Source organism: Cnephaeus nilssonii (assembly GCF_951640355.1).
Source record: "Cnephaeus nilssonii genome assembly, chromosome: X".
NCBI lineage: Eukaryota > Metazoa > Chordata > Mammalia > Chiroptera > Vespertilionidae > Cnephaeus > Cnephaeus nilssonii.
The window spans coordinates 73,609,129-73,635,435 of NC_137071.1; the positions used below are offsets into that span (position 1 = coordinate 73,609,129).

The window sequence follows — 26,307 nt, forward strand, 5'->3', positions numbered from 1 at the left end:
AGCAAGCTAACCTACCAGTCGAAGCATCTGCCCCCTGGTGGTCAGTACAGGTCACAATGACTGGTCGAACTGTTGGACACTTAGCATATTAGGCTCTTATTATATAGGATAGCATTTGGGATTCCCTTGGAAAACATCTATAGAAAATGAATTCATAGTTTAAAAATTACAGACTTCCCAAGGAAATGAACTACTTTGAGACAATGTGATTAGATGTAATATGTGGAAAAATTTATACCTCAAAAACTAGAAATACTAGATTAATCAGAAAGGGACTTTAAATAAATGTGTTTAAAAGGTTAAATAAATAGAAATCATAAGTCAGGAATAGATCAGTATGAAAAAGAACTGGCATATTGGAATCCCAAGACAACTATATATATAACTAGAGGCCCGATGCACAAATTCATGCACCAGTGGGGTCCCTCGGCCTGGCCTGGGGAATTGGGCTGAAACTGGCTCTCCAACATCCTCTGAGGGGTCCCAGATTACAAGAGAGTGCAGGCCAGGCTGAGGGACCCCACCAGTGCACCATCAGAGCCAGGGAGGGATGCGGGAGGTTGGCCAGCCAGGGAGGGACTGCGGGAGGGCTCCAGGGCATGTCCAGCCCATCTCATTCAGTCCCAATTGGCTGGACTCCAGCATCAAGCTAACCTACTGGTCAGAGCATCTGCCCCCTGGTAGTCAGTGCACGTCACAGCAACTGGTCAACCTGTCGAAATTCTCCCCCCGGTGGGCAGTGCACGTCATAGCGAGCAGTTGAGTGGCCTTAGCATATCATTAGCATATTATGCTTTGATTGGTTGAACAGCCAACTGGAGACTTAGCATATTAGGCTTTTATTATATAGGATGGGTTGAAGAGTAAGTAAATGCAGATGAAAAGATAATTGATGCATTTGGTAGATAGATACAGAGGAAATCATACAAGCGATTGGGAAGATAAGAGAGAAGTTGAGAGACCTGGTGCATAGGGTGAGAAGGTCCAATTTATATCAAATAAAATTTCCAGGAGGACAGAATATGGATAATCAGGAAGAAGCAATATTTGGAGAGGTATTTTTTCAAAATTAAAAATCATAAGATACATATGAATCATTAAATTGAAGGGTCACAGTGAATCCTGAGCAGAAATATTAAATAAATCTATACCCAGACATATTATGGTAAAGTGCAAAGAATCAAAGATAGTAAATATCTTAGAAACTGTCAGAAAGAAACTACATATTTTTTTCCAAATGAAATATAATTAGATTGGAAGATTTCTTATCAGCAATAATAGATGTCTTGGACAATAGAATAATGACTTCAATTTTTTTAAAGGAAGTATTTTCCAACCTAGAATTCTATATTTAACTAAACAAACTGTAAAAGTGAGGGTAAAATAAATATATTTTTAAATATTCTAAGACTGAGATTTTACTCATAGAGTCTCAATGAATTAGTTACTAAAAAAAAAAAGAATTCTGAAAGGAGGAAAATGAAACAAAAAATAAAGTAGCAGAATGCAAGAAGAAATGGTGAGCAAAGATTAGTTGGGTGATCACATTGTAAGGTATAAAAATGTCAAGTCACTATGCTGTACACCTGAAATTAACACAATCAATGTAAGATTGTATACCAGCTATCCTTAAATTTAAAAATATATTTTAATAAAAATGGATACATGCAGAAAATAAGAATTTCATAAAATATTGGTAAATATAAATAAACACGGGCAGTAAAATTAACAACTACAGTAACAGAAGAAGGGGAAGATGGCTGTCCACAGGAAGGCAGACTGCAAGATAGTGCATGAGTGAGAGAATGAAAGGAGAGTGTGTGGTCGCACAGGGAGTGTTTATTTGTGAGTTGAGGGACAGCTATACTCCAAGGGACTGTTGGGGATTGCCAGAAGGGGTTCCCCTGACCTGGCAGCCTCCACTGCTGCAGAAATCCCTCCCGGAGCAACAGGCTCTGACAAGGAGACCTCGCCATCTTGGAGGGGAGAGTGGCTGTTATCGGAAGTCTAAAAAATCCCGGGAATCTACAACAACAACACCCAGGGAACAGCTGCAAACCCAGGAAGACCAGACCCTAAACAGCGCAAATACACGGACTCAGAGGAGCTCTGCACCTTCTCATGGAAAGGTCAGATTTCGCCTAGGAAAAGGAGAGGTCTGTGATCCAGGCAGGAGAGAGAAAAAGTGCACAATGGGAGCTAGAGGATCCAGGGAAGTCTGCGCCCCAAAAAATCCACAGCCCTTGGGGCTAGCATGATCTGCGAATGTGGAAAGGGATCCACAGTGCTGCTAACAGAAGGGAACTCTAAACAAACCATAGCTGAACTGGGCGCAAAACGGCAGCCTAAAAATTTTAACAGTGTGCCAGTTGCTTAGAGCCAGGGGGAAAGAAAGATTGCACAGACTTGCGTGCAGCTCCAGAGGGTAAAAGTCGCAAGTTCGCACACTTATTCTGGTTCGTTTTCTTTTTTTTTTTTTTCTTTCTCTCTTTAAATCCTTGCTTTTGATTACTAACCCCAGGACATAGAATCACCCAATTGGGGACACTCTAAGAGACTGCAGGGGAAAGTTGTTTTTCTGGAACCTGGGGATCAGAGCGGGGAATAACCATCAGAGAACCAGCTCTGGGGCAGTCCATTCCCCCAAACCAGTATTAAGTGTGACAGGGAAAACAAAATCTAAGCACTAGCTAGAGAGGACTTATAGACCTAGAGGTCAATCCAGAAACACTGCCACCCAGGGATTGAATTACAAATTGAATCTTGTATAAACACAAATAAAGGAGTATAAGAAACAAAGAAGTACTGCCTACTTGAAAATCAGGACTGTGGCTTGAAACACTGAGGAGCAATGGAACACAGGGAACTTCAATACTGTCCTGACTAGGAAACAGGCATGCCAAACAGAACAGTAGAGGAAGTGAATGACCTTCACTACTGCACTTTTTTTTCATCTTTTACTAAGAAACTAATTTTTTTTCTTTTTTCCTCACTTGATTTTACCTTTTTAATTATTACATTTTTTTATTATATTTTATTGATTTTTTACAGAGAGGAAGGGAGAGGGATAGAGAACTGGAAACATCAATGAGAGAGAAACATCGATCAGCTGCCTCCTGCACACCTCTCACTGGGGATGTGCCTGCAACCAATGTATGTGCCCTTAACTGGAATCGAACCTGGGACCTTTCAGTCCGCAGGCTGATGCTCTATCCACTGAGCCAAACCGGTTTCGGCTACATTTTTATTTTTAATCAGTATTATTACTACTATTTTACCTTTTTTTAAAGTGTCATTTTATTTTCTCTTTATTTTATTTTGGGATTAGTGTTCTACATTCTATTTTCATCTTTCCTTTAGCATCATTTTACTCTATCTCAACTTTACCTTTATGCCAACACTCTCTTCCTCAATTTTCCCCTTTTGTTGTCCTGTTTCTCTTACACTATTCCTACTTTAGATTTCCCCTATTCCTTCTTTTTACCCCCTGTTAAAAATTCATCCTACTTATATATCTAATTTTCAGTCCTCTGCTCTAAGTCCATACACACCCCTCTCTTCTCTTGCTTCACTATCAAAAGTTATTTTCTCTCTCTCCTTTTGTTGTTGTTTGCTTGATTGTTGATTATATTGGATTTTTTATGCTTGTTTGTAAGATTGTTTAGCTTTTTCTTTTTGTTTTTTTTTTTTGTTTTGTTTTTTGCTTCTGATTTTCCTTACCTCATTTGATATTAGTTGTTGTTCATAGTTTGCATTCATCTCTAGGTATTTGTTACTTGCATTTGTTGGGATTAGTGCCTGTTCTATTGGAGTTTTCTCCCCATATAAATAGTTTTTCCCCTCATCTTTTTTATTCCCTTTCTTGTCTCTCCTGCTTTTTTTTCCCTTTTCTCAATTTCATTTTGACACTCCTTTTTTTTCTTCTTTCTTTCTTATCCCCTAATTCTCTTTTCTCCGGTGGTCACCTTTATTTGGGGATATTAGTATCATGAATACATTTGTGTTCAGTGCCTTGTGTGTTGTGCCTTGTTGTGTTGTTTTTGTGCCTTTAAACCAACGCAGGACAGAGAGAACTACATAACCAAACATCCAGAGAAGAGAGATCATGGGGACACAAAGAAACAGCCCGCATATGAAAGAAAAGGAGAAATCACCAGAAAAGGAAGTAAACGAAATGGAGGCAAGCATTGTCAGAGAAAGAATTCAGAGAAATGGTCATAAGGTGGTTGAAAAGAATGGAAGACAAATTCAACAATATGTGTAAGAACCACGAGGAAATGAAGAACCAAGAAAAAATGAAAAATGACATCACTGCTATAAAGAACTCAATAAAAATAATCAACAGTAGACTAGAAGAAGCAGAGGACTGCATCAGTGATCTAGAAGATAAAGTAGGAAAAAAATACACAAGCAGAGCAGCTTCTAGAAAAAAACTTAAAAAACAGGAGGAGAGCCTAAGGGAACTTTGGGACAACATGAAATGAAACAACATCCACATAATAGGGGTGTCAGAAGGAGAGGAAACTAAGCAAGGAATAGAAAACCTGTTTGAAGAAATAATGACAGAAAACTTCCCTGATATAGGGAAGAAAAAACTCACACAAATCCAAGAAGCTCACAGAGTCCCAAACAAAATGAACCCCAAAAGACCAACGCCAAGGCACATTATAATTAAATTGGCAAACACCAACGACAAAGTAAGAATCTTAAAAGCAGCCAGAGAGAGACAGAAAGTTACCTACAAAGGATCCCCTATCAGAGTAACGACTGATTTCTCAACAAAAACACAACAGGCCAGAAGGGAAAGGAATGAAATATACAAAGTCATTAAAAGAAGGGTCTTAATACAAGAATACTGTACCCAACAAGGCAATCAATCAAAATTGAGGGGTAAATCAGGAGCTTCACAGACAAAAAAGGACTAAGGGAGCTTATTACCACCAAACCAGCACTGCAAGAAATGCTAAAGGATCTGCTGTAAAAAGAAGAAATAGGAAGCGAAGAAGGAACACAGGCATAAAGAATAAAAATGGCGACAAACAAGTACCTATCAGTAATAACTTTAAATGTAAATGGATTAAATGCCCCAATCAAAAGACATAGTGTAACTGAGTGCATAAGAAAACATGACCCATATATCTGCTGTCTACAGGAAACCCACCTCAGAAAATAAGATGCACACACACTGTTGGTGAAGGGATGGAAAAAGGTTTTTCATGGAAATGGAAAAAAAAGCTGGAGTAGCAATACCTATATCTGACAAATTAGATCTCAAAGTGAAGGACATAAAAAGAGATAAGGAAGGCCACTTCTTAATACTAAAGAGAGCAATCAAACAAGAAGAAAGAACTCTGGTAAACATATACGCACCCAATACAGGAGCACCCCAATACATAAGAAAACTTCTGGAGGATATCAAGGGAGAGATTGACAACAATACAATCATAGTAGGGGACTTTAATACCCCACTATCACCTCTGGACAAATCCTCTAAACAAAAACTCAGCAAAGAAACATCAATCCTAAATGACTCACTAGAGCAGATGGAATTAATTCACATCTTCAGAACATTTCACCCCAAAGCCACAGAATATACACTTTTCTCAAGGGCAGATGGGTCATTTTCAAAGATAGACCATATATTGGTTCACAGGCAAAGTCTCTTAAAATTCAAGAAGACAGAAATCATATCAAGCATCTTCTCAGACCACAATGGCATAAAACTGGAAATCAGCTACAATAAAAACAATCAAAAAAAAATCAAACACATGGAGACTATATAGCATGCTATTAAATAATGACTGGGTTACCAGAGAGATCAAAGAAGAAATAAAAAACATTATGGCAACAAATGACAATGAAAACACAACAATCCAAAATATATGGGACACAGCAAAAGCAGTCTTGAGAAGGAAGTTCATAGCTCTACAAGCCTACTGCAAAAAACAAGAAACAATTATAATAAATTATCTAAACCTACAACTCTAAGAGTTAGAAAGAGAGCAACAAGAAAAGCCCTGTTAAGCAGAAGGAAGGAAATAATAAAGATGAGAGCAGAAATAAATGAAATAGAGACCAAAAAACAAACAAACAAACAAAAACAATACATAAGATCAACAAAACCAAGAGCAGGTTCTTTGAAAGGATAAACAAGATTGATGAACCTCTAGCCAGGCTCACCAAGAAGCAAAGAGAGAGGACACAAATAAACAAAATCAAAAATGAAAGAGGAGAAATAACAACAGACTCCCACCAAAATACAAAGGATTGTTACAAAATACTATGAACAACTCTATTCCAACAAACTGGACAACCTGGAGGAAATGGACATATTCCTAGAAAAATACAACCTTCCGAAACTCAATCAGGAAGAATCTAAACATCTCAATAGGCCAATAACTGTGGAAGAAATGGAAGCAGTCATCAAAAAGCTTCCAGCAAACAAAAGCCTGGGGCCAGACGGCTTCACAGGGGAGTTTTACCAAACATTCAAGGAAGAACTAAAACCTATCCTCCTCAGACTATTCCAAAAAATTCCAGAGGAAGGAACATTTCCAAGTTCAGTCTATGAAGCCAGCATCACCCTAATACCAAAACCAGATAAAAACAACACAATGAAAGATAATTACAGGCCAATATCCCTCATGAACATAGATGCCAAAATACTCAACTAAATTCTAGCAAATAAGATCCAGCAGTACATCAGAAAGATCATACACCAGAAACAAGTAGGATTTATCCCAGGGATGCAAGGATGGTACAATATCCGCAAATCAATAAATGTGATACATCACATAAACAAATTGAGAGATAAAAACCACATAGTCATATCAATTGATGCAGAAAATGCATTTGACAAAATCCAACACCCTTTCTTGACAAAAACTCTCAGCCAGGTGGGAATAGAAGGATCATACCTCAACATAATAAAAGCCATATACGACTAACCCACAGCCAACATCATACTGAATGGGCAAAAACTAAAACCAGGAGAAGAGCCTAAGGGAACTTTGGGACAACACGAAACGGAACATTTCCCCCTAAGAACAGGAACAAGACAGGGATGCCCACTCTCACCAGTCCTGTTCAACATAGTACTGGAAGTGTTAGCCATTGCGATTAGACAAGAAGAAGAAATAAAAGGCATCCACATTGGAAAATAACAAGTAAAACTGTTCTTATTCACAAATGACATGATATTGTACATAAAAATCCCTAAAAACTCCATCAAAATATTATTAGACTTTATAAATGAATTCGGCAATGTAGCAGGATATAAAATTAACGCCAAAATATCTATGGCATTTCTATACACCAATAGTGAACTTACAGAAAGAGAAACTAAAAAAGCAATCCCATTTACCATCGCACCAAAAAAATTAAGATACCTAGGAATAAACTTAACTAAGGAGGTAAAAGACCTATACGCGGAAAACTACAGGACACTGAAAAAAGAGATAGAGGAAGATATAAAAAGATGGAAGAACATACCATGTTCATGGATTGGTAGAATCAACATCATTAAAATGTCCATACTACCCAAAGCAATCTATAGATTCAATGCATTCCCCATTAAAATAACAACAATATATTTCACAGAGCTAGAAAGAACTCTCCAAAAATTCATCTGGAATCAAAAAAAAAAAAAAAAAGACCCCGAATAGCTGCAGCAATCCTGAGAAAGAAGAACAAAGTAGGTGGGATCTCAATACCAGATATCAAGCTGTATTACAAAGCCACTGTTCTCAAAACAGCCTGGTACTGGCACAAGAACAAACATATCGACCAAGGGAATAGAATAGAGAACCCAGAAATCGACCAAAACCACTATGGTCAATTAATATTTGACAAAGGAGGCATGAACATACAATGGAGTCAAGACAGTCTCTTCAACAAATGGTGTTGGGAAAATTGGACAGATAAATGCAAAAAAATGAAACTAGACCACCAACTTACACCATACACAAATATAAACTCAAAATGGATAAAGGACTTAAACATAAGACAGGAAACCGTAAAAATACTAGAAGAATCCATAGGCAGCAGCGAAATCTCAGACATATGCCGAAGCAATTTCCTCACTGATAGCGCTCCTAGGGCAATGGAAACTAAAGAGAAAAAAAAATGGGACTACATCAAAATAAAAAGCTTTTGCACAGCAAAAGAAACCATCAACAAAACAATAAGAAAGCCCAATATATGGGAGAACATATTTGCCAATGTTATCACTGATAAAGGTTTAATCTCCAACATTTACTGGGAACTCATACACTATAACAAAAGGAAGATAAACGATCCAATAAAAAAATGGGCAACGGACCTAAATAGATACTTTTTGAAAGAAGACAGAAGGAAGGCCAAGAGATATATGAAAACATGCTCAAAGTCAGTAATTATCCGAGAGATGAAAATCAAAACGACAATGTGGTACCATCTCACACCTGTCAGAATGGCTATCATCAACAAATCAACCAAGGACAAGTGCTGGCGAGGATGCGGAGATAAAGGAACCCTTGTGCACTGCTGGTGGGAATGCAGACTGGTACAGCCACTGTGGAGAACAATATGGAGTTTCCTCATAAAACTAAAAATGGAACTCCCATTTGACCCAGTGATCCCACTTCTAGGAATATACCCCAAGAAACTAGAAACACCAATCAGAAAGGATGTATGCACCCCTATGTTCATAGCAGCACAATTCACCATAGCTAAGATTTGGAAACAGCCTAAATGCCCATCAGCAGATGAGTGGGTTAGAAAACTATGGTACATCTACACAATGGAATACTATGCTGCTATAAAAAAGAAGGAATTCTTACCATTTGCAGCAGCATGGATGGAACTTGAGACCATTATGCTAAGTGAAATAAGCCAGTCAATGAAAGAAAAATACCACATGATCTCACTCATTTATAGAAAATAAAGAACATTATAACCTGATGAACAAAAAGATAGATACAGAGGCAGTAAAGCATCCAACAGACTGTCAAATTACAGCGGGCAGGCTGGGGAGTATTGGGGAGGGGGGAAAGAGATCAAACGAAGCATGCATATAAGCACAACTAATGGACACAAGACACTAGGGGTGTGGGTTGAGGGCATGTGCCAGGGTGTAAGGGAGGCTGGGGGAAGGTCAATGGGGGGAAAAAAGGAGATATATGTACTACTATTTGTAATACTTTAAACAATAAAATAAAATAAAAAACAACTACGGTAATAAATAGTTTCTTGAGATTTGAATCAAAGTGAAAATAAAATAAAATAGGTGGGAAGATGAACTATAGACATAATAAATTTAGACATGGAAGTTAAAATTTTAACGGCAAGCTGAAAGAACAGGCATAGAAGGTATAACTTCCAAAGCAACAAGAAAATAAGGAGAATTATGATAATTTGATAGGGACAGTAGAAGGCAGAAAAAGGGGGGGGGAGCAGAGAAAAAACTATAAAATACAAAATAACATGACCGAAATAATTCCAAATACATTAACAATTTAAATAAATGTAAACATGTTAAGCTTTCAAAGATGAGCTTTAAAAATTTACCTAGTTATATGCTGCGTATAAAAGACACACTTAAGCAAATATATAAAAATTTTGAATATAAATGAATGACCAAGGATATTACATACATATACTAAACAAAGGAAAGGTAATGTAGCAATAGTAATATGAGATAAGTAATTTATATTTATATGCCCTAGCCAGTTTGTTTCAGTGGATAGAGAATTGGCCTGTGGACTGAAGGGTCCCAGTGTGGATAATTGCCTTTATATTTCGTTTGTCTTTTTCTACATTTCTTTCTTGACTATTAACAATATAGAAAACATACTGATAATTTTTAGTTATTTCAGGCAAATTTCAAAGAAACTGATAATTAAGTGGTCGTAATTATTTTAAAAAAGAACATCCCCATTCATGGCCAGAGACCAAACCTTATTAAGTTATTGTGCCAGCCCTAGCCGGTTTGCTTCAGTGGGTAGAGCGTCAGCCTGCAGACCAAAGGGTCCCAGGTTCGATTCCTGTCAAGGGCATGTACCTTGGTTGCAGGCTCCTCCATGCCCCCGGCCCTGGTCAGGGCGCTTGCAGGAGACAATCAATCAATGTGTTTCTCTCATATCCATGTTTCTCTCTGTCTTTCCCTCTCTATTCCATTCTCCCTAAAAATGAAAAAATATCCTCGGGTGAGGATTAACAATAACAAAAAGTTAGTGTGCCAAGCCTCCAAAGGCATTTCTGTTACAAGATAGTTTCTCGGGAAGTGGCTAATGAAGTTTATAATGGTTCTTTCTAAACTACAAAGCTCTTTTACATTCATCATTTTTTTATTTTTTTAAATTGATTATAATTGGCATATAACATGATATTAGTTTCAAGTGTGCAACATGATTTGATATTTGTCTATATTGTGAAGTGTGCACCACAATAAGTCTAGTTAACAACTGTCTCCATACATATTTACATTTTTTCTTGTGATAAGAAATTTCAAGATCTACCCTCCTAGTAACTTTCAAATATGCAACAGAGTATTATTAACTATAGTCACCCTGTGTACATTTTGTCCCCATAACTTATTTTATGACTGGAAATTTACACCTTTTGACCCCTTTCACCCATTTTACTCCTCACCTCTGGCATTCACTAATCTGTTCTCTGTATCTATGAACTCAGTTTTTTTTCCTTGTATTTTTTTTTAATTTCACTTATAAGTGAGATCATAATAGTGTTTTTCTTTCTGTGTCTGATTTATTTCACTTAGCATAATGCCTTCAAGGTCCATTCATGTTTTTGGAAATGCAAGATTTTGTTATATTTTATGTTGAATAATATTTCATATATATATATGCATTCACATTTCATTATCCATTCATCCATCAATGGACTCTTAGGTTGTTTCTATATCTTGGCTATCTATCTATATAAAAGGCTAATATGCAAAGTGTCCCCTCGGGAGTTCAACCAGGAGATTGGAAGTTTGATTGCTCATTATTATGTTCACTGACCACCAGGGGGCGGCACAGAATAAAGGAAGGCCCCAGGTGGCAGCCAGCAGCTGGGGAAGGAAGGCTGCGGCCAGAAGCCGGAAGGCCCCGATCGGCACTGATGGCTGGCCAGGCCTAGGGACCCTACCCGTGCACAAATTTCTGCACCAGGCCTCTAGTTGTAAATAATTCTACAATAGACATGGGGCTGCATCTATCTTTTCAAGTTAGTGTTTTTGTTTTCTTTGGATTAATACCCAGAAGTGGATTTGCTGAATCATACAGTAGTTCTATTTTTACTTTTTTGAGGACCCTCCATACTGTTTTCTATAGTGGCTGCACCAATTTACATTCCCACCAATAGTGCACAAGGATTCCCTTTTATCTACATCCTCACCAACACTTGTAATTTCTTGTCCTATCTAATAAAGAGGTAATATGCAAATTGACCATCACTCCAACACACAAGATGGCTGCCCCCATGTGGTCAAAGATGGCTGTCCCCATGTGGACACAAGATGGCCACCACAAGATGGCCAACAGGGGAGGGCAGTTGGGAGGGACCAGGCCTGCAAGGGAGGGCATTTGTGGGCAATCAGGCCAGCAAGGGAGGGCAGTTGGGAGGGACCAGGCCTGAAAGGGAGGGCAGTTGGGGACGATCAAGCCTGAAGGGGAGGGCAGTTAGGGGTGACCAGACTGGCAGAGGAGGGAAGTTGGGGGCAACCTGGCTTGCAGGGAAGGGCAGTTGGGGGGGACCCAGGCCTTCAGGGGAGAGCAATTTGGGGGTACCAGGCCTGCAGGGGAGGGCAGTTAGGGGTGACAAGGCCTGCAGGGGAGGGAAGTTAGGGGCAATAGGGCTGGCAGGGGAGCAGTTAGGCATCAATCAGGCTGGCAGGGGAGTGGTTAGGGGGTGATCAGGCTGGCAGGCAGAAGCGGTTAGGGGCAATCAGGAAGGCAGGCAGGCGAGCAGTTGGGAGCCAGCAGTCCTGGATTGTGAGAGGGATGTCCAACTGCCCGTTTAGGCCCAATAGGATTGGAGAGGGTGCAGGCTGTGCTGAGAGACACACACCCCTGTGCACAAATTTCATGCACCGGGCCTCTAGTATTTTTAATAATAGCCATTCTAAATGTGAGGTGATATCTCATTATGTTTTTGATGTGCATTTCTCTGATGATTAGTGACGTTGAGACCCTTTCCATGTACCTGTTGGCCATATGTATGTCTTCTTTGGAAAAATGTCTGTTCAGATCCTCTGCCCATTTTTAAATCAGATTGTTTTGGGGGGAGGGTTTGCTATTAAGTTGAATAAGTTATTTAGATATTTTGGATGTTAACCACTCATACGATATGCAATTATTTTCTCCTATTCAGTAGCTTGATTTTTCATCTTGTTGATGGTTTCCTTTTCTGTGCAGAAGCTTTTTAGTTTGATATAGTCCTATTTGTTTACTATATTGCAATTTTAATGAATGAATTAGTTTTATGTGTGTTAACATGGTTACTGATGTATTCCCAGCTATCGTACATAATAAAAAGGTAATATGCAAATTGCATCACTCCGCTATGCCCACGATTGGGCCAGCTGGAGGCGCGGGGGGTGGGACTCAGGGTGGCCAATTGGCTGACGGGAGGAGCGGGGGGCAGGGACTCGCGAGTCCCCGCCCCCCGCTCCTCTCACCAGCCTAAACGGCCGGTATTGTGGAAGGACCCATGGGGCCAGTGGAAGGTGCCTGTGGCGGAACTCGGGGTGGCCGATTGCGTGGCTGCTGGCATCAGTTTTCCGCCACTACCAGTTTTCCTGTAGCCACCTGCCGATCGGAGCGCCTACAGCCATCGCCATCGGCCACCCCGAGTCCCGCCCCCAGCCTTTGGGAGGCGCTCCCATCGGTGGGTGGCCAGAGGAAATGGCGCCAGGTGGCCAATCGCGCTGGCTGGAGGCACTCCGATCGGCGGGTAGCCAGAGGAAAACTGGTGCTGGCAGCCAGGTGAAGGAAAGTCTATTGCACGAAACTTCGTGCAATGGGCTTCTAGTGTTTCATAATAGTTTTGGAAATTACTATCCAAAAGAGACTCATTTGTGAATATATAGTCTGTGAGTGTGGACTTATAGTGCTGGGTTTTTTTAAGGCTACAAAGTTGAACATTTTATCATTTATATCTGATAACTTAGATAAATAGATAAAACATACATTGAATGTTAACAATAAACAGTAATAGTGCTACTGAAATACAAGACATTGCAGGTAACCTCTGACTTATACAACTCTTTAAAAAGTCTGTTATATACTTGCTACTAATTATAGAACTTATCACTGACTAGACTATCTTATTCTTTTCTAGTCTTATAGATCTTGTTCCAGGGTGAGGGTCAGTGGAACCAAGAGAGGAAGAGGAAATGAAAATAGTTACTCTCCCTCTCCCATGCCTCCATACACCCCTGCCTATAACTCTTATCTACATAATGACATGCTCAGAGTAGGTTTTGTGAAGGAAAAAAAAATCACCATTCCCACATGCAAGCATTTATACTGTGTCCTTTTTTACCTCACAACCTAAATGTGGTTTTCCCCTGAATATTTTCCTCATTTAACTATAAATCTGTTCTCAACAGAAAGAAGGGTAAAATGAATCATTAAAATAATAGTGATCATTCAATTACATTATATAATCATATATATTTATACAAAAGTATAATTTTTCTAGATAATTAACCTGTATCATAATCATGCTTTAGGCTTAAAAACATAATGTGGCCCGGCCTATGTTGCTCAGTGGTTGAGTGTCAATCCATGAACCAAGAGGTCACCTGTTTGATTCCCAGTCAGGCAGGCTCGATCCCCAGTAGAAGGCGTGCGGGAGACAACTGATAGATGTTTCTCTCTCATCAATGTTTCTATCTACCTATCTATCCCTCTCTCTAAAATCAATAAAAACATTTTAAAAAAAGATAATGTGTTTCTTATGGCAATTTTAACAATATTCAAGCTAAAAACAAAATAATTCTAGTTCATAATTTTCTTATTTTTAGAAAAACCTGAACTCTGGATGTATTTGGTCTGTTTCCTAATTATTACCTTTAAAATATTGCTGTTGATAACCAGTGTCTACAAATACCTCTTTTATTACATTTATACACATTTATATTGATTATGAACATATAATTGGAATAGGTAATTACAGTCCCAAGTTACTAAATTAAAAAATAAAAAAGCATGATTTTTCAGAGGAATTTTTACTATATTTATACCTTGCCAGTCCTTAATATTAACACTGAAAAAAAGAAAATAGGCATATAAAATATTCTGACTTATTCCTGCCATGGTCAACCATAGGATTTTTTATAAGGTAAATGTAATTACTTAATTTTTAAAAATTAGAATAGCCTATAACTTGTTCTTTGCATGCTATATTTTTTAACAAGTCAATCATGAGCACACGATATAACTTGGGTCATTGTCATAGCTATTTATTGCTGCTCTAATTATGTACTTTTATTAGTTTAGGGAAGGGAGATTTATTTCTAGAAAGTAAAGATATTAAATAATTGCCCAATTCTCAGTTTAGTCTAATACTATTAGCTTTGAGTTTTTCTGTTGGCATTGATTGGTTCCTTTCCTTTTCATGTGTGATTAAATATTTTATTATTTTTGTTGTCAAGCATTTTATGAGATGTTAAATGAATTCAACTGAATTTTGAGTTTAAAGAGTCTTGTAATATTGCAGTATTTTATTTTATTTATTTATTTATTTTAAATATATTTTATTGATTTTTTTTTACAGAGAGGAAGGGAGAGGGATAGAGAGTTAGAAACATCGATGAGAGAGAAGCATCGATCAGCTGCCTCCTGCACACTCTCTACTGGGGATGTGCCCACAACCAAGGTACGTGCCCTTGACCGGAATCAAACCCGGGACCCTTCAGTCCGCAGGCCGATGCTCTATCCACTGAGCCACACCGGCTTCGGCATATTGCAGTATTTTAAATTCCTGGTAAGAAGTGTGTGTTCATCTTCTTCATCTTTTCTTATAATTTAATCTGGTATTTTACCTTGTAATAAAATTTTAGTAAGTCTCTTGTGAGGTTTAAGAAACCAAAAAGTAGCTGATTTGGCTCAGTGGATAGAGCATCGGTCTGCCGAGTGAAGGGTCCCGGGTTTGATTCTGGTCAAGGGCACATGCCCTGGTTGCAGGCTGGATCCCCAGTCAGGGGCGTGCAGGAGGCAGCCGATCAATGATTCGCTCTCATCATTGATGTTTCTATCTCTCTCTCCCTCTCCATTCCTCTCTGAAATGAATAAAAACATATTTTTTAAAAAGTACCCAAAAAGTAGTCTAAGAATATGGAATAAAGTTAGGAAAGCAGAAGTAATATATTAATCAAACTGAAACCTTACTGTTGATGCTCCTTTCTGTCTCATCAAGGTTGTTGTGTTTGTTTGGGGTTTTTTTAATGCTAGGGTAATAATGAACAGCAAGGTATAAGCAGCCTGCATGGAAGCAATTCAGCAGCCATGGTAAACTTTGAAACAGAGTTGCTGTCAGCTTTCCTCAGCTAGCAGAACTGACAACATGAGGGACTTGTTCCAAAATCTATTTTTTTCTGATTCTACCATATATCTTCAGTTTCCAGGGTATTTCACAAAATTTCTTAGCACAGTGTCTAGTACATAATAGGTGCTTAATAATTATTTGCTGAATGAATGAATGTCATAATGTGTGGGGGAGAGATTATATTCTGCCTTAGAAACTGTGTTAGATAAACTGTACATAAATGATAAATTAACTTGATGTTAGAGAACAATCTAGAATTGAAGCAGTCTTTCATCTCAATTTAGTTCCCTCTTTGTTTTCCATATGTCATTTATATCTGAAAGAGGTATCATATAAATAAATGGTCCTTTTGAAGGTGAGTTATATGCAAGGAAAAGACTGTCTTGTATTTGTTCAGGCTACTTTTAGCAAAGATTAACAAAATATTGTTTTAATCTTAAATTCCACCAATAGTGAGTGGTGGTTCCATCTCTAAAGGTTATTATTTTCATGAATTTGTTTTACCTTGAACTTGTCACTGAATATAAAAGGAATATATGTTTATTTAAGAACATTTAGAAAATACAGAAAAAAATATAAAGAAGATAATTAACAAATCTCCATAAAGCCATTAGCAGAGAAAACAATATTATTTTTTAATACTTTAGAGTAAGAGTTTATTTTGAAAGTAAATTTAGTTCTTTCCTCACTTTAATAAGAATTATCTTTTAGATATTCAATCTACATTTTGTAGGTGGTTGTTAGATTTTTAAAGTTACTTAAACTATTCCTCTTTAATCTGTGCTCTTTTTTTTGTAGAAAATGGCTTTATTTGCTTAATTTATAGGTCAATTGTATTTATCTTATTGTATCTTTAACAGGTAGAGAAAATGCAAGCACTGGTATTAAATGGAAAGCCAGAAAAACTCTAACGCATAGGTGGGAAAGTCAACTGTGGAGAGAGAAAAAGTTTGGCTTAAGAGATCACCTACGTTACAGCTTTGTTTATCCTGAAAGTATTCCACGGAAATTTGTTTTCGAACACAAAAATTTTCTTATTCAGCAGTATAATTGTCAGCCTGCAAAATACATAGCACCAGAAGAAAGGCCCCCAAAACTTAGTGATTTTAAGAGTGCCCGAAGTCTTGGACATTTTGAAATAACCATCCTAGGTAAGTCAACTGTTTTTCCCTTTGGATATTATTCATTTAACATATTTTAAATATAGATTATAGTATTTTGCTTCAAAAAAAATGAAGTACCCTCACAAAATAATTAAGCCCAAGGAGCGCTTTTGTTTGGTTCAAACCAAAGGAATAGAGCACTAGTTCTGGAATACATTAAAACCTTTTGCACTCGGATGTCGAGTGTGACTCGACACGGTTAGCATTAGAATAAAGGAATTGAGAAAAAAGCAAGTGAATGCAAAGGGTTAAGCTCTAACTGTGGGGTTTTAAACATTGGCAAGTCCTTGGAAAGTATTTGGGGGGAAAAGATTGGGAACCTAGGGAACTTTCCTCATCCCAGACTGACTACTTCTAAAACTGATTCTGTTCTCTGTTAGCCACCACTTTCTTGCCCATATTCTCTGTCTCTTATTCAGAGCATCTGAACCATCGAAAGCTAAAATATATGTTAAAGAAAAAAGGGTACTAATCAATAGATGCTCCTATAAACAGGGGTCTGTTTAGCTCTGAAGAAAATAAAATTCTCACGTAACTCCAGTTGAACAGAAAAAAACTACTGAATAAACATCCCATGTCTGATAAGGGAAATAAGCTAATTTCCTCAGGTTGTTTAAAATTGAGAAGTAGCTGCAGAATTTATAGAATTATAAAGGAATCAATACATTTTTATATATTTATTTTAAGTTTGTTTTTGATGAGTGAAAATGTACATAAAAATATATCTAATATAAAATTTTAGCCAAAATGAACTAATTTCAAAGTCAAGGAAAACATTTTATTTGAATTTGTGTTTTAAAGAAAGATCTTGTTACCTTAAAATGAAAGAATAAGGAAAAATCATTGGCAAATGAATTTAATGCCTAAAAGAAATTGCAATTCATAGATTTTTACATCTGTACTACTGGAATAAATTACCTTGACCTTTATCAAGATTCCTTTTTCTCCTTTACTCTCTCCCACTCTCACTTCCCTACCTTCTTACACATAAATATGTACATACATGTGTATAATCTACGAAAAGTGTGAATTTCTATTCACTCTGTTAGAGAGTCTTACATCTAAATTTCAGATGCTTCTTTTCACTAGAGTGCATTCTTGGTCTTTTGGGGTCAAGTTTATCAGTCTTAGTTTTATATCTAGGAAACAAATATTACAGCAACAATTTCCCTTATATCACAAAAAAGTAACCATAATAATGAGTTCATCTGGAAACACATAAATTGAATATTTTTCTTCTTTTTAAGATGTTACTGGTTCATTAAACATCTCAGCTATCTTACAAATAATTGTAAACCTTTGAGGCTTTTGCTTTGCACCACATAAAAGCAAGAATCAAATGTGAAGAAGGCAAATTTATCATTCTTCCCAACCACTTCTAATCCATATTAGAATTATACTGTTTTATATCTTGCTTGTTTTCAATGACTTAAGGTGGTTAATAGGGATAAAAGACAGTGAAAAATAAGCCATGTATGGCTAAAACAAAACAGACTATTTAAAAGAAAACAAAAAGTAGGTGTTACTGGGTACTTGAAAATAACCAAAATTCTATCATTTGGTAGCAATTTTATGTCTGCTTTCTGGCAAGAAGGAAAAAAAAAGGGATTTTTTTTCCTGATGAGATATTTTAGAGTTCAAAGAAATTTAGATATCTTCTAGTCCTACTTTCTGGCTAGGTTGAAGTCAGGCCATAGAAATTATGTCTCCTTAGTTTTCTATTACAGAGAAAACAAACATATGTAGGAACCCTGTTTATTTCTCTAACAAAACTCTGAATTCTAGTTTTAACCAAAGAACTCACAAATCCTATATAATAAAAGGGTAATATCCAAATTGACCCTAAAAGGGGAACGAACAGGAATGACCAGTCACTATGATGTGCACTGACCACCAGGGGGCAGACGCTCAATGCAGGAGCTGGCCCCTGGTGATCAGTGTGCTCCCACAGGGGGTGCTTCACTCAGCCACAAGCCAGGCTGATCACTGTGAGTGCAGCTGCGGTGGCAGGAGCCTCTCCTGCCTCCTTGGTAGCACTAAGGATGTCCTACTGCGGCTCCCGGCCTGCCAAAGGGATGTCTGACTGCCAGCTTAGGCCCAATCCCTTGTGGACATCCCCTGAGGGTTCCTGGACTGTGAGAGGGTGCAGGCTAGGCTGAGGGACAGCCCCCCCTCCCGAGTGCACAAATTTTCGTTCACCAGGCCTCTAGTGTTATTAATAATATAGAATCTAAATCACCACCTTAATTTACAGTTTAGGAATCAACTGAAACTAGTATCAATGACATGCTGATAATAAAGATACCTTCCTGAAAATATCAGGATTTCCAACTTCAGATATTTTCTCAATTTCAAAGCATATTTTATTTCTTTCACATTTGCAAGTTGAACTGCATCTTATGGTCAATGGATGCATTGAATGCAGTATTTGCTTTTTATTTAACCCTTTGCACTCACTTGCTTTTTTCTCGATTCCTTTATTCTAATGCTAACCGTGTCGAGTCACACTCCACATCTGAGTACAAAAGGGGCCCGGTGCACAAAATTTGTGCATGGGGGGGGCCATCCCTCAGCCCACTCTGCCCCCTCTCACATACTGGGAGCCTTCAGGGGATGTCCTACCCACAGGGAGTGGGCCTAAGCCGCAGTCTGGCCTCCCTTTGTAGGAGGCGACCAGGCTGATCAGAGGAAGGCACCAGCCCCATCACCCTACTGCTGCAGCCACTGCCAGTCACCACAGCCACAAGGTGTTTTCATCAACACGGACTCCAGTCCCTTCACCATGAAAAAATGACAACTTTCTTTAGGCATTTTCAAAATGTGTCTTTCATAGGATATGACATTTCTTTCTTTATTATTTTTTATCCTCACCTGAGGATATGTTTCCATTGATTTTTAGAGAATGTGGAAGAGAAAGGGAAAGACAGAGAGAAACATCAAAGTGAGAGGGACACTTTGATTGGTTGCCTCCTGCATAAGCCCTGACTTGGGCCCCAGCCAGGGAGGAGCCTGCAACCTAGGTACATGCCCTTGATCAGAATCGAACCCAGACCCTGTGGTCGGCAGGCCTAGGTATTATCCACTGAGCCAAACCAGCTAGGGCAGGATATGACATTTCTTAGCCCTCCAGCAGCGGACCTTCGTTTTTTTCTCCAGGAGTGTGGTGGAAAAGCCCTAGATCACCTTTTTGGATTCTTATAACCAAGTTACTAAGAATATTACCAGTGGCATACAGGGAGCTTAGCCAATGAGCGGTCAGAAAAGGTGTTTCCTCTGTAGTTCACACCGATCGCCGATCGCCTCCGATTGCCGGCTCCGCCCCTGCCAAGGCCTAAAGCCTCGGGGCCTGGGCAGGGGCCCCCCAGCTCCCTCTGATCACCAGCTCTTCCCCTGCCCAGGCCCCAAGCCTCTGGCCAAAGCTTGGGGCCTGGGCAGGGGCTCCCCAGCTCCCTCTCATCACTGGCTCTGCCCCTGCCCAGGAGCCCCCTGGCTCAGGCTCTTCCCAGGTTGCTCAGGACCCACGCAGGGCCTACCTCAGAGTGACCTCGGTGCCGAGAAAGTTCCCAGGACCCAGGCTGCTGGGTGCCTACATATGCAAATTAACCACCATCTTTGTTGGGTTAATTTGCATACTCACTCTGATTGTCTGTGGGCATAGCGGATGTACGGTCAATTTACATGTTTGTCTATCATTAGGTATGATACCTATTAGCCCCCAGCAGTTTGGCTCAGTGGATAGAGCATCAGCCTGTGGACTGAAGGGTCCCAGGTTCAATTCTGGTCAAGGGCCCATGCCTTGGTTGCAGGCTTGATCCCCAGTAGGGCACGTGCAGAAGGCAGCCAATCAATGATTCTCTCTCCTCTTCCTTCCTCTTTGAAATTAATAAAAATATATTTAAGAAACTAAGTAAATAAAATAAAATACTTATTAAATTGATGGTATATCTGAGAGTTAAATTTAATCTTAGCATCAAGGAAATAAGACACCAGAATGTGCACATTTACAAGGGTTTTGCAGCATTGCTAAGATTCATGAGGTAGCTATACTTGTAATACTGAGTTGGAATCCTCAGTAAATTCTAGATAACATGGCTATTTTAGTTTATGAAAACCAAATTTTAGTAATTCCTTGCAAATCTTTAGCCCTTGGTCATATGTTATATTAAAGCTATGGCATTTTGTGTCATTTGCCCATAAAAAGCAAATAATGGACTTGCATTTCTGGATTAATTTGCAGCTCAACAGGAAGGACTTTGTTTACACATCATTGGATCATATTAAGGAGTTAAGAATCGTTGTAAGGGTGAATAGGAGAGATATTAAGGTCATAGAATCTATAGGACTCTGTGCCAAATATCATGGAAGACTGAAAGGGAGGAGTTATGGATAGCTCCCAAGTTTCTGGTTTGGGTAACTAGATAGAATTCATAAAGTTTTGCTCTGTGTGTTTACCCTTGTTTCAGCCACAATGGGCTCCTTACTCCGGCCTATACTTTTGGCTACTCCATTCCCTGCCTGAAATACCCTCCTGTTTACTTAAAAGCTATTCATCCTTCAGACCCTTGCCTCTAGGAAGTCTTTTGTCCACCCTAACTGACATTGACCCATGTAAAAAGATGACAGTAATAGGTCAGGATTCAGTTTGGTTGGTCCCCTATAGCCTCTTTTCTACTGTAGCCTCTTATAGCCCTAAGAGTAAGTTATTGACATTTATATATTTGAGGACAGATTGGACCTAGTTATTATGGTGCATACCATACCATACCATATATCCTTAAGTCCAAATGCAATAAGGGAACCAATAGTCCTCTCATGAATGATGAAGAAAGCACTATACAAGTCTTCATTTATGTAACTAGGCCATTCTCTGCATATTAAGATTTTAACCTTCAAGCTTTCATCAGTAGGGAAAATTTTTTGGAATGTTATTTCCAGCAGTGGTGAAAGACTGCACTGAACTGTCTCCTCTTTCAACCAATAGCATGTATTCATAAATCTTTGCACAGCTAAGAGTTTAGGCCACAGTTTTCAAACTGTCTTTTTTTAATCCTCACCCGAGGATAGCGTGGAAAGGTGGGAGGGAGGGAGGGAGGGAGGGAGGGAGAGGGGGAGAGGGGGAGAGAAAGAGAGGGAGAGAGAGAAGGGGGGAGAGAAAGAGATCATCAATGTGAGAGAGACACATCATTTGGCTGCCTCCTACACATGCCCAGACTCAGCTGGGGAATGAACCTGCAACCCAAGCACATGCCCTTGGCTGGGAATCAAACCCTCGACCCTTCAGAGTGTGGACTGATGCTCCAACCACTAAGCACACCGGCCAGGGCTCAAACTTTTTTACAGATGCAAAGCTATTTGGCATATGTTAGGATCAAATCAGCAACTTGGCCTCATTAGCTAACCCACTAAACTTTAATAAAGTGTCATTTTTCTTTAACAGGTCTAAACCATGAGAGAGCAATTGATGTTGCATTTCTACCCCTGTACTGTCCAGAAGATATCCGAACATCTCAAATAGATACATTATTAGCCTGTATGAATTACAGCTGTGTGTATCCACAGGAAGTAACTGATTCTGAGAGGATGCCAGGTCCAAGAGCCCTTGCAGGTATGACCATCTCAATGTTCTTTTAATTCAGAAAATAAAATTAGTATTGTAAATAGTCATGTTTTGTGGAATGTGCACCTGAAACCTGTATAATTTTGTTAACCTGTGTCACCCCAATATGTTCAATAAAAAGGAAAAAAATATTGTAAACAGTCCTAACCTTAAGATATTTTTATATAAACCAGAGGTGGGGACCGTCTGGTCTGCCAGACATATCATTTGGTCTGGCCTTGCCAAGGCAACCACAGGTGGGGCACAAAATTCAATAAATCTAGGAGCTTTTTTCATAGCAATAAAATTTTTAAGTTAATCATTTTGTATGGCCTGCAAATGATGTTATAAATATCCAAGTGGCTCTTGGCAGAAAGAAAGGTTCCCCACCCCTGATATAAACAGTTATAGCCTTAACATTTAATATAGTTTGAAGAATTATTTTATAAATGTACCCCAAGACTTATAAGTGAAAATATATATTTAAAATAAAATAGAATGGATTAATGGTTTTTATTCCAGGCAGGCATTAACCATGTTCTCTTACAGCCTTGCCGGTGTTGCTCAGTGGTTGAGAGTCCACCTATGAATCAAGAGGTCCCCTGGTTTGATTCCCAGTCAGGGCACATGCCTAGGTTTCAGGCTCTATCCCCAGTAGAGGACGTGCAGGAGCACCTGATCAATGATTATATCTTTCCATCTCTCTCCCTTCCTCTCTCTCTAAAAAAAAATTTTTTTAACTCAAGAGTTTTCTCTTATAATACAATTCTGATTGTAAGTATTGGACCTACTAGTAAGTGGTATATGCATATGGGAGCAATGCAAATTTCTAATCTTCTCTCTTTTTAACTCAGATGAGACAATTTATCCTCTCACCTTATAATTGCCTGAAATCTTAATACCTCCATACCTCCATAGTATAGCATAGTACAATTGTTTTCTCTTATAAATGTTTAGTTATTCAAGTGCTATGCAATAAACTCCTTGAGGAGTGCTAGGAGTGTATGTAATTCCAATAGTGAAACCCTTCAACCAACTGTTTAGGCTACTACATAATATGCCAAACATTTCTCTATACCAAAATTATTTATATATACCTATAAAATTATGTGTCCATGATTACCTTATTCACTTTCTTTATCATTTCTATTTCCTAAGCATGTGGTAAAGTTTTTAGAAGGTTTCATTGAGCTTATAAGGATATTACATTTAAAAGATATTTTAAGAAAGCCTTTATTATCTATGGTCTGTCTATGCTGATGAAACTCTTGAGTGTATGTTGTTTTTAAACAAGTCTTATGAGCTGTGCCTGATGATTAAGTAACTTTTGGTATTAATGCTTACTATAAACTGAACATGAATAGCTAATTTTATGTGATGAGGGTGTTTTATTTTCCCAGTCTATTTTAGAGATGATTATTAGTTGACTTGCAGTATTATGTCCTACATTGCAGCTCCTTACACTTCCAAAAATTCCAGATTCCTTAATTAGTGCCCTAATATGCACTTTAAATATTTGTACACTTATTTTCTTACTTCATACAATATCCATTTCTGTCACATGTTTTCTGTTATATGTGTTTGTTATTATTGAAGAATATCAAGGCAAAATTCTCAGCTACCTACTAGTTTCTAGTGCCAATATTCTTCCAATAGTCACTAACATGGTCACATGAAAATATCTGGTTAATATTTGGGAGATGAAGGGCAAAGATCACTAGAAAAGTGATAGGGTAATCTAAACTGAGGTGATTTATTTTGTTTTTCATCACATAAGATTATTAATCATATGCCCTGGCCGGGTGGCTCAGTTGGTTGGAACATCATCCCACACACTGAAAGGTTTTGGGTTCAATTCCTGGTCAGAGCATATACCTAGGTTGCAGGTTCAATCCTCAGTTGGGGTGCCTTGGGGAGGCAACCAATTGATGTTTCTTTCTCTCTTCCTTCCTGCCTTCCTTCCTTCCATCCTTCCTCTCTCAAATCAGTAAAAACATATCCTCAGGTGAGGATTAAGATAAAAAAAATTATTGACAATATCATGTCAATTTAGCTTTGTGCCATGCACTGTGCCTGAACATTTTTATAAGTTATGTCTAACCCTAATAATAAGAACCTTGTAATGTGAACATTATTTTCTTATATTTAAAGTGATTAGACTGAAAATCAGATTTACTAGCATGGGTAACAGCTAAGACTTGAACTCAGATCTGTCTGATTTAAAATTTTTCATTCCTTCCATAATTCCAAAGTGAAAGGTCAACCTAAAAGGTAAAAATGGTCAACCTGAAAGGTAAAAATAAGTACAGAATAATGTAATGCAGCGCCTTATAGTATAGTATTGGTGTCATTTTTTAAACATTTTTTATGAACAAGTTTCTTTTTATTGCCTTGAAAATATGTAGATTTGCATTGTTCCACTATAAAAATTAAAAATAACTAAATATGGCTTTAAAGTACCAGCCCATATCTTGACATTATCGGCAGCATCTGTTTGATGTATTCACTGTTATCTGTGGAAGTTATTACATCATACCTTTAATGAATGTGTGTGATGAATTAGAGGGAAGAGGAAGATGAAGGACAGGGTTAATATAAGAAAAAAACATCAGCTTATGTGATATTAAATAAAAGTAAATATTTAATTATTTTACAATACTTACCATCTGCTTTTTATTTTTAGGTGATATTATAAGAGCAGTAACTGAACTGGATAGAGTGCATGTCATCTGTATCTTGGATATCTGTAATTTGGGTAACAACAAAGTAGAAGTCTATTTGCATAAAATTTATAGACCAGATAATGCTCCTTAAAATTGGCAAATGGAATTATTACAGATTGTTAAATAGGGCAATGCCTTAACTATATTCTATCATTTTGTTGGTAATTTTGATAACTATTTTTCTGCAAGAATATTACATAAGCTCCCAAGTTAATTAGTTTAATATTTGTTTTGTATTTGGAGTTAACAGACTTCATTTTAGGTTCATTACTGCACCAGTCATCAGAAAAATTTATGTGTATCAAGAAAATTTACCTTACTTTGATATGACTATTATCTTGACTTTTAATAATTTATGTTCAATGTCTTATTTGTGAAGTGTACATTTGTTCTAAAGCCTCAGCATATGGCATCTTGACTTCAGAAGAGTAACTTCATAGCCATTTAACATCCTGCAACTTTTATTCACCTAAAATGGGAAATTTTGAGTTGCTAATTTGAAGATTAAATGCTTCTAAAATGGTCAATCTGCATTTCTTACAACCAAGGTAGTTTCTATCATTTTCAAAAGCACACAATAATTGTTATGGTCTAGTTGCCCCATTCTTTAGTTTAGTCAGCTGTACAGTGTGCATGAATTAAATTGTCTTAAGGTTTTTCACTCCCTATTGTGACTTCATATAATTTGAATTTCTAAATGTGTTCACCAGTCTGTTATTTTAAAGCCAGAGGCTATGTCTAGATTTTTGCTGTATTCAGTTGTAATTTGGATACATGTAATGTAAACTTAAATAGTGAAATTTTTTATCTCATATTAACATTTTAAGTGCTCATATTCAAATTATAAAACAGTAACTAAGGACATTGATTTTATTCTGGTCGTCTATTATACTTCATCTTAAATGTACTAGTAAATGGCCTTCCACATTTGCAAGGCCCTATGATTGACATCTATGTGTATCTATGACCAACACATAAGTTAAAAATTATTTTGTATCAAGTTGAATCTGATTATAGTTAAGCTATTAATTTGTGGTGTTTCTAGCCCTATTGGTCTGTGATTTCATATGCTATACATTTAAACTGTATTGGGCAGCTCATGAACCTAGACAGATGCTGCAGTTTGCCCATAAATGTGTTCAGTCTTTTGTTCTTTATAATTGTGTTTAAATGTTAATTAGGATTGCGAATCCTTCTTGTGGTAAAATTCTGAGTGTGTTATTAAAGAAGTTAAAAAGCAATAACTTTTTTGGTCACCCGTCTTATTTTGAATGGATTTCATTTCTTTCTT

General features: G+C 37.9%; 1 protein-coding gene across 1 annotated transcript in view; it reads left to right on the forward strand.

Moving 5' to 3' along the window:
• Positions 1-26,104, forward strand: part of RADX (RPA1 related single stranded DNA binding protein, X-linked) — a 61,014-nt gene extending 34,910 nt beyond the window's left edge. Inside the window, exons 12-14 of the mRNA XM_079765967.1 lie at positions 16,395-16,685; positions 22,135-22,302; positions 24,977-26,104. Coding sequence (XP_079622093.1) covers positions 16,395-16,685; positions 22,135-22,302; positions 24,977-25,107 — 590 coding nt within the window. The 3' untranslated portion in view covers positions 25,108-26,104. The remainder of the gene's footprint in view (positions 1-16,394; positions 16,686-22,134; positions 22,303-24,976) is intronic.
• Positions 26,105-26,307: the final 203 nt, after the last annotated feature.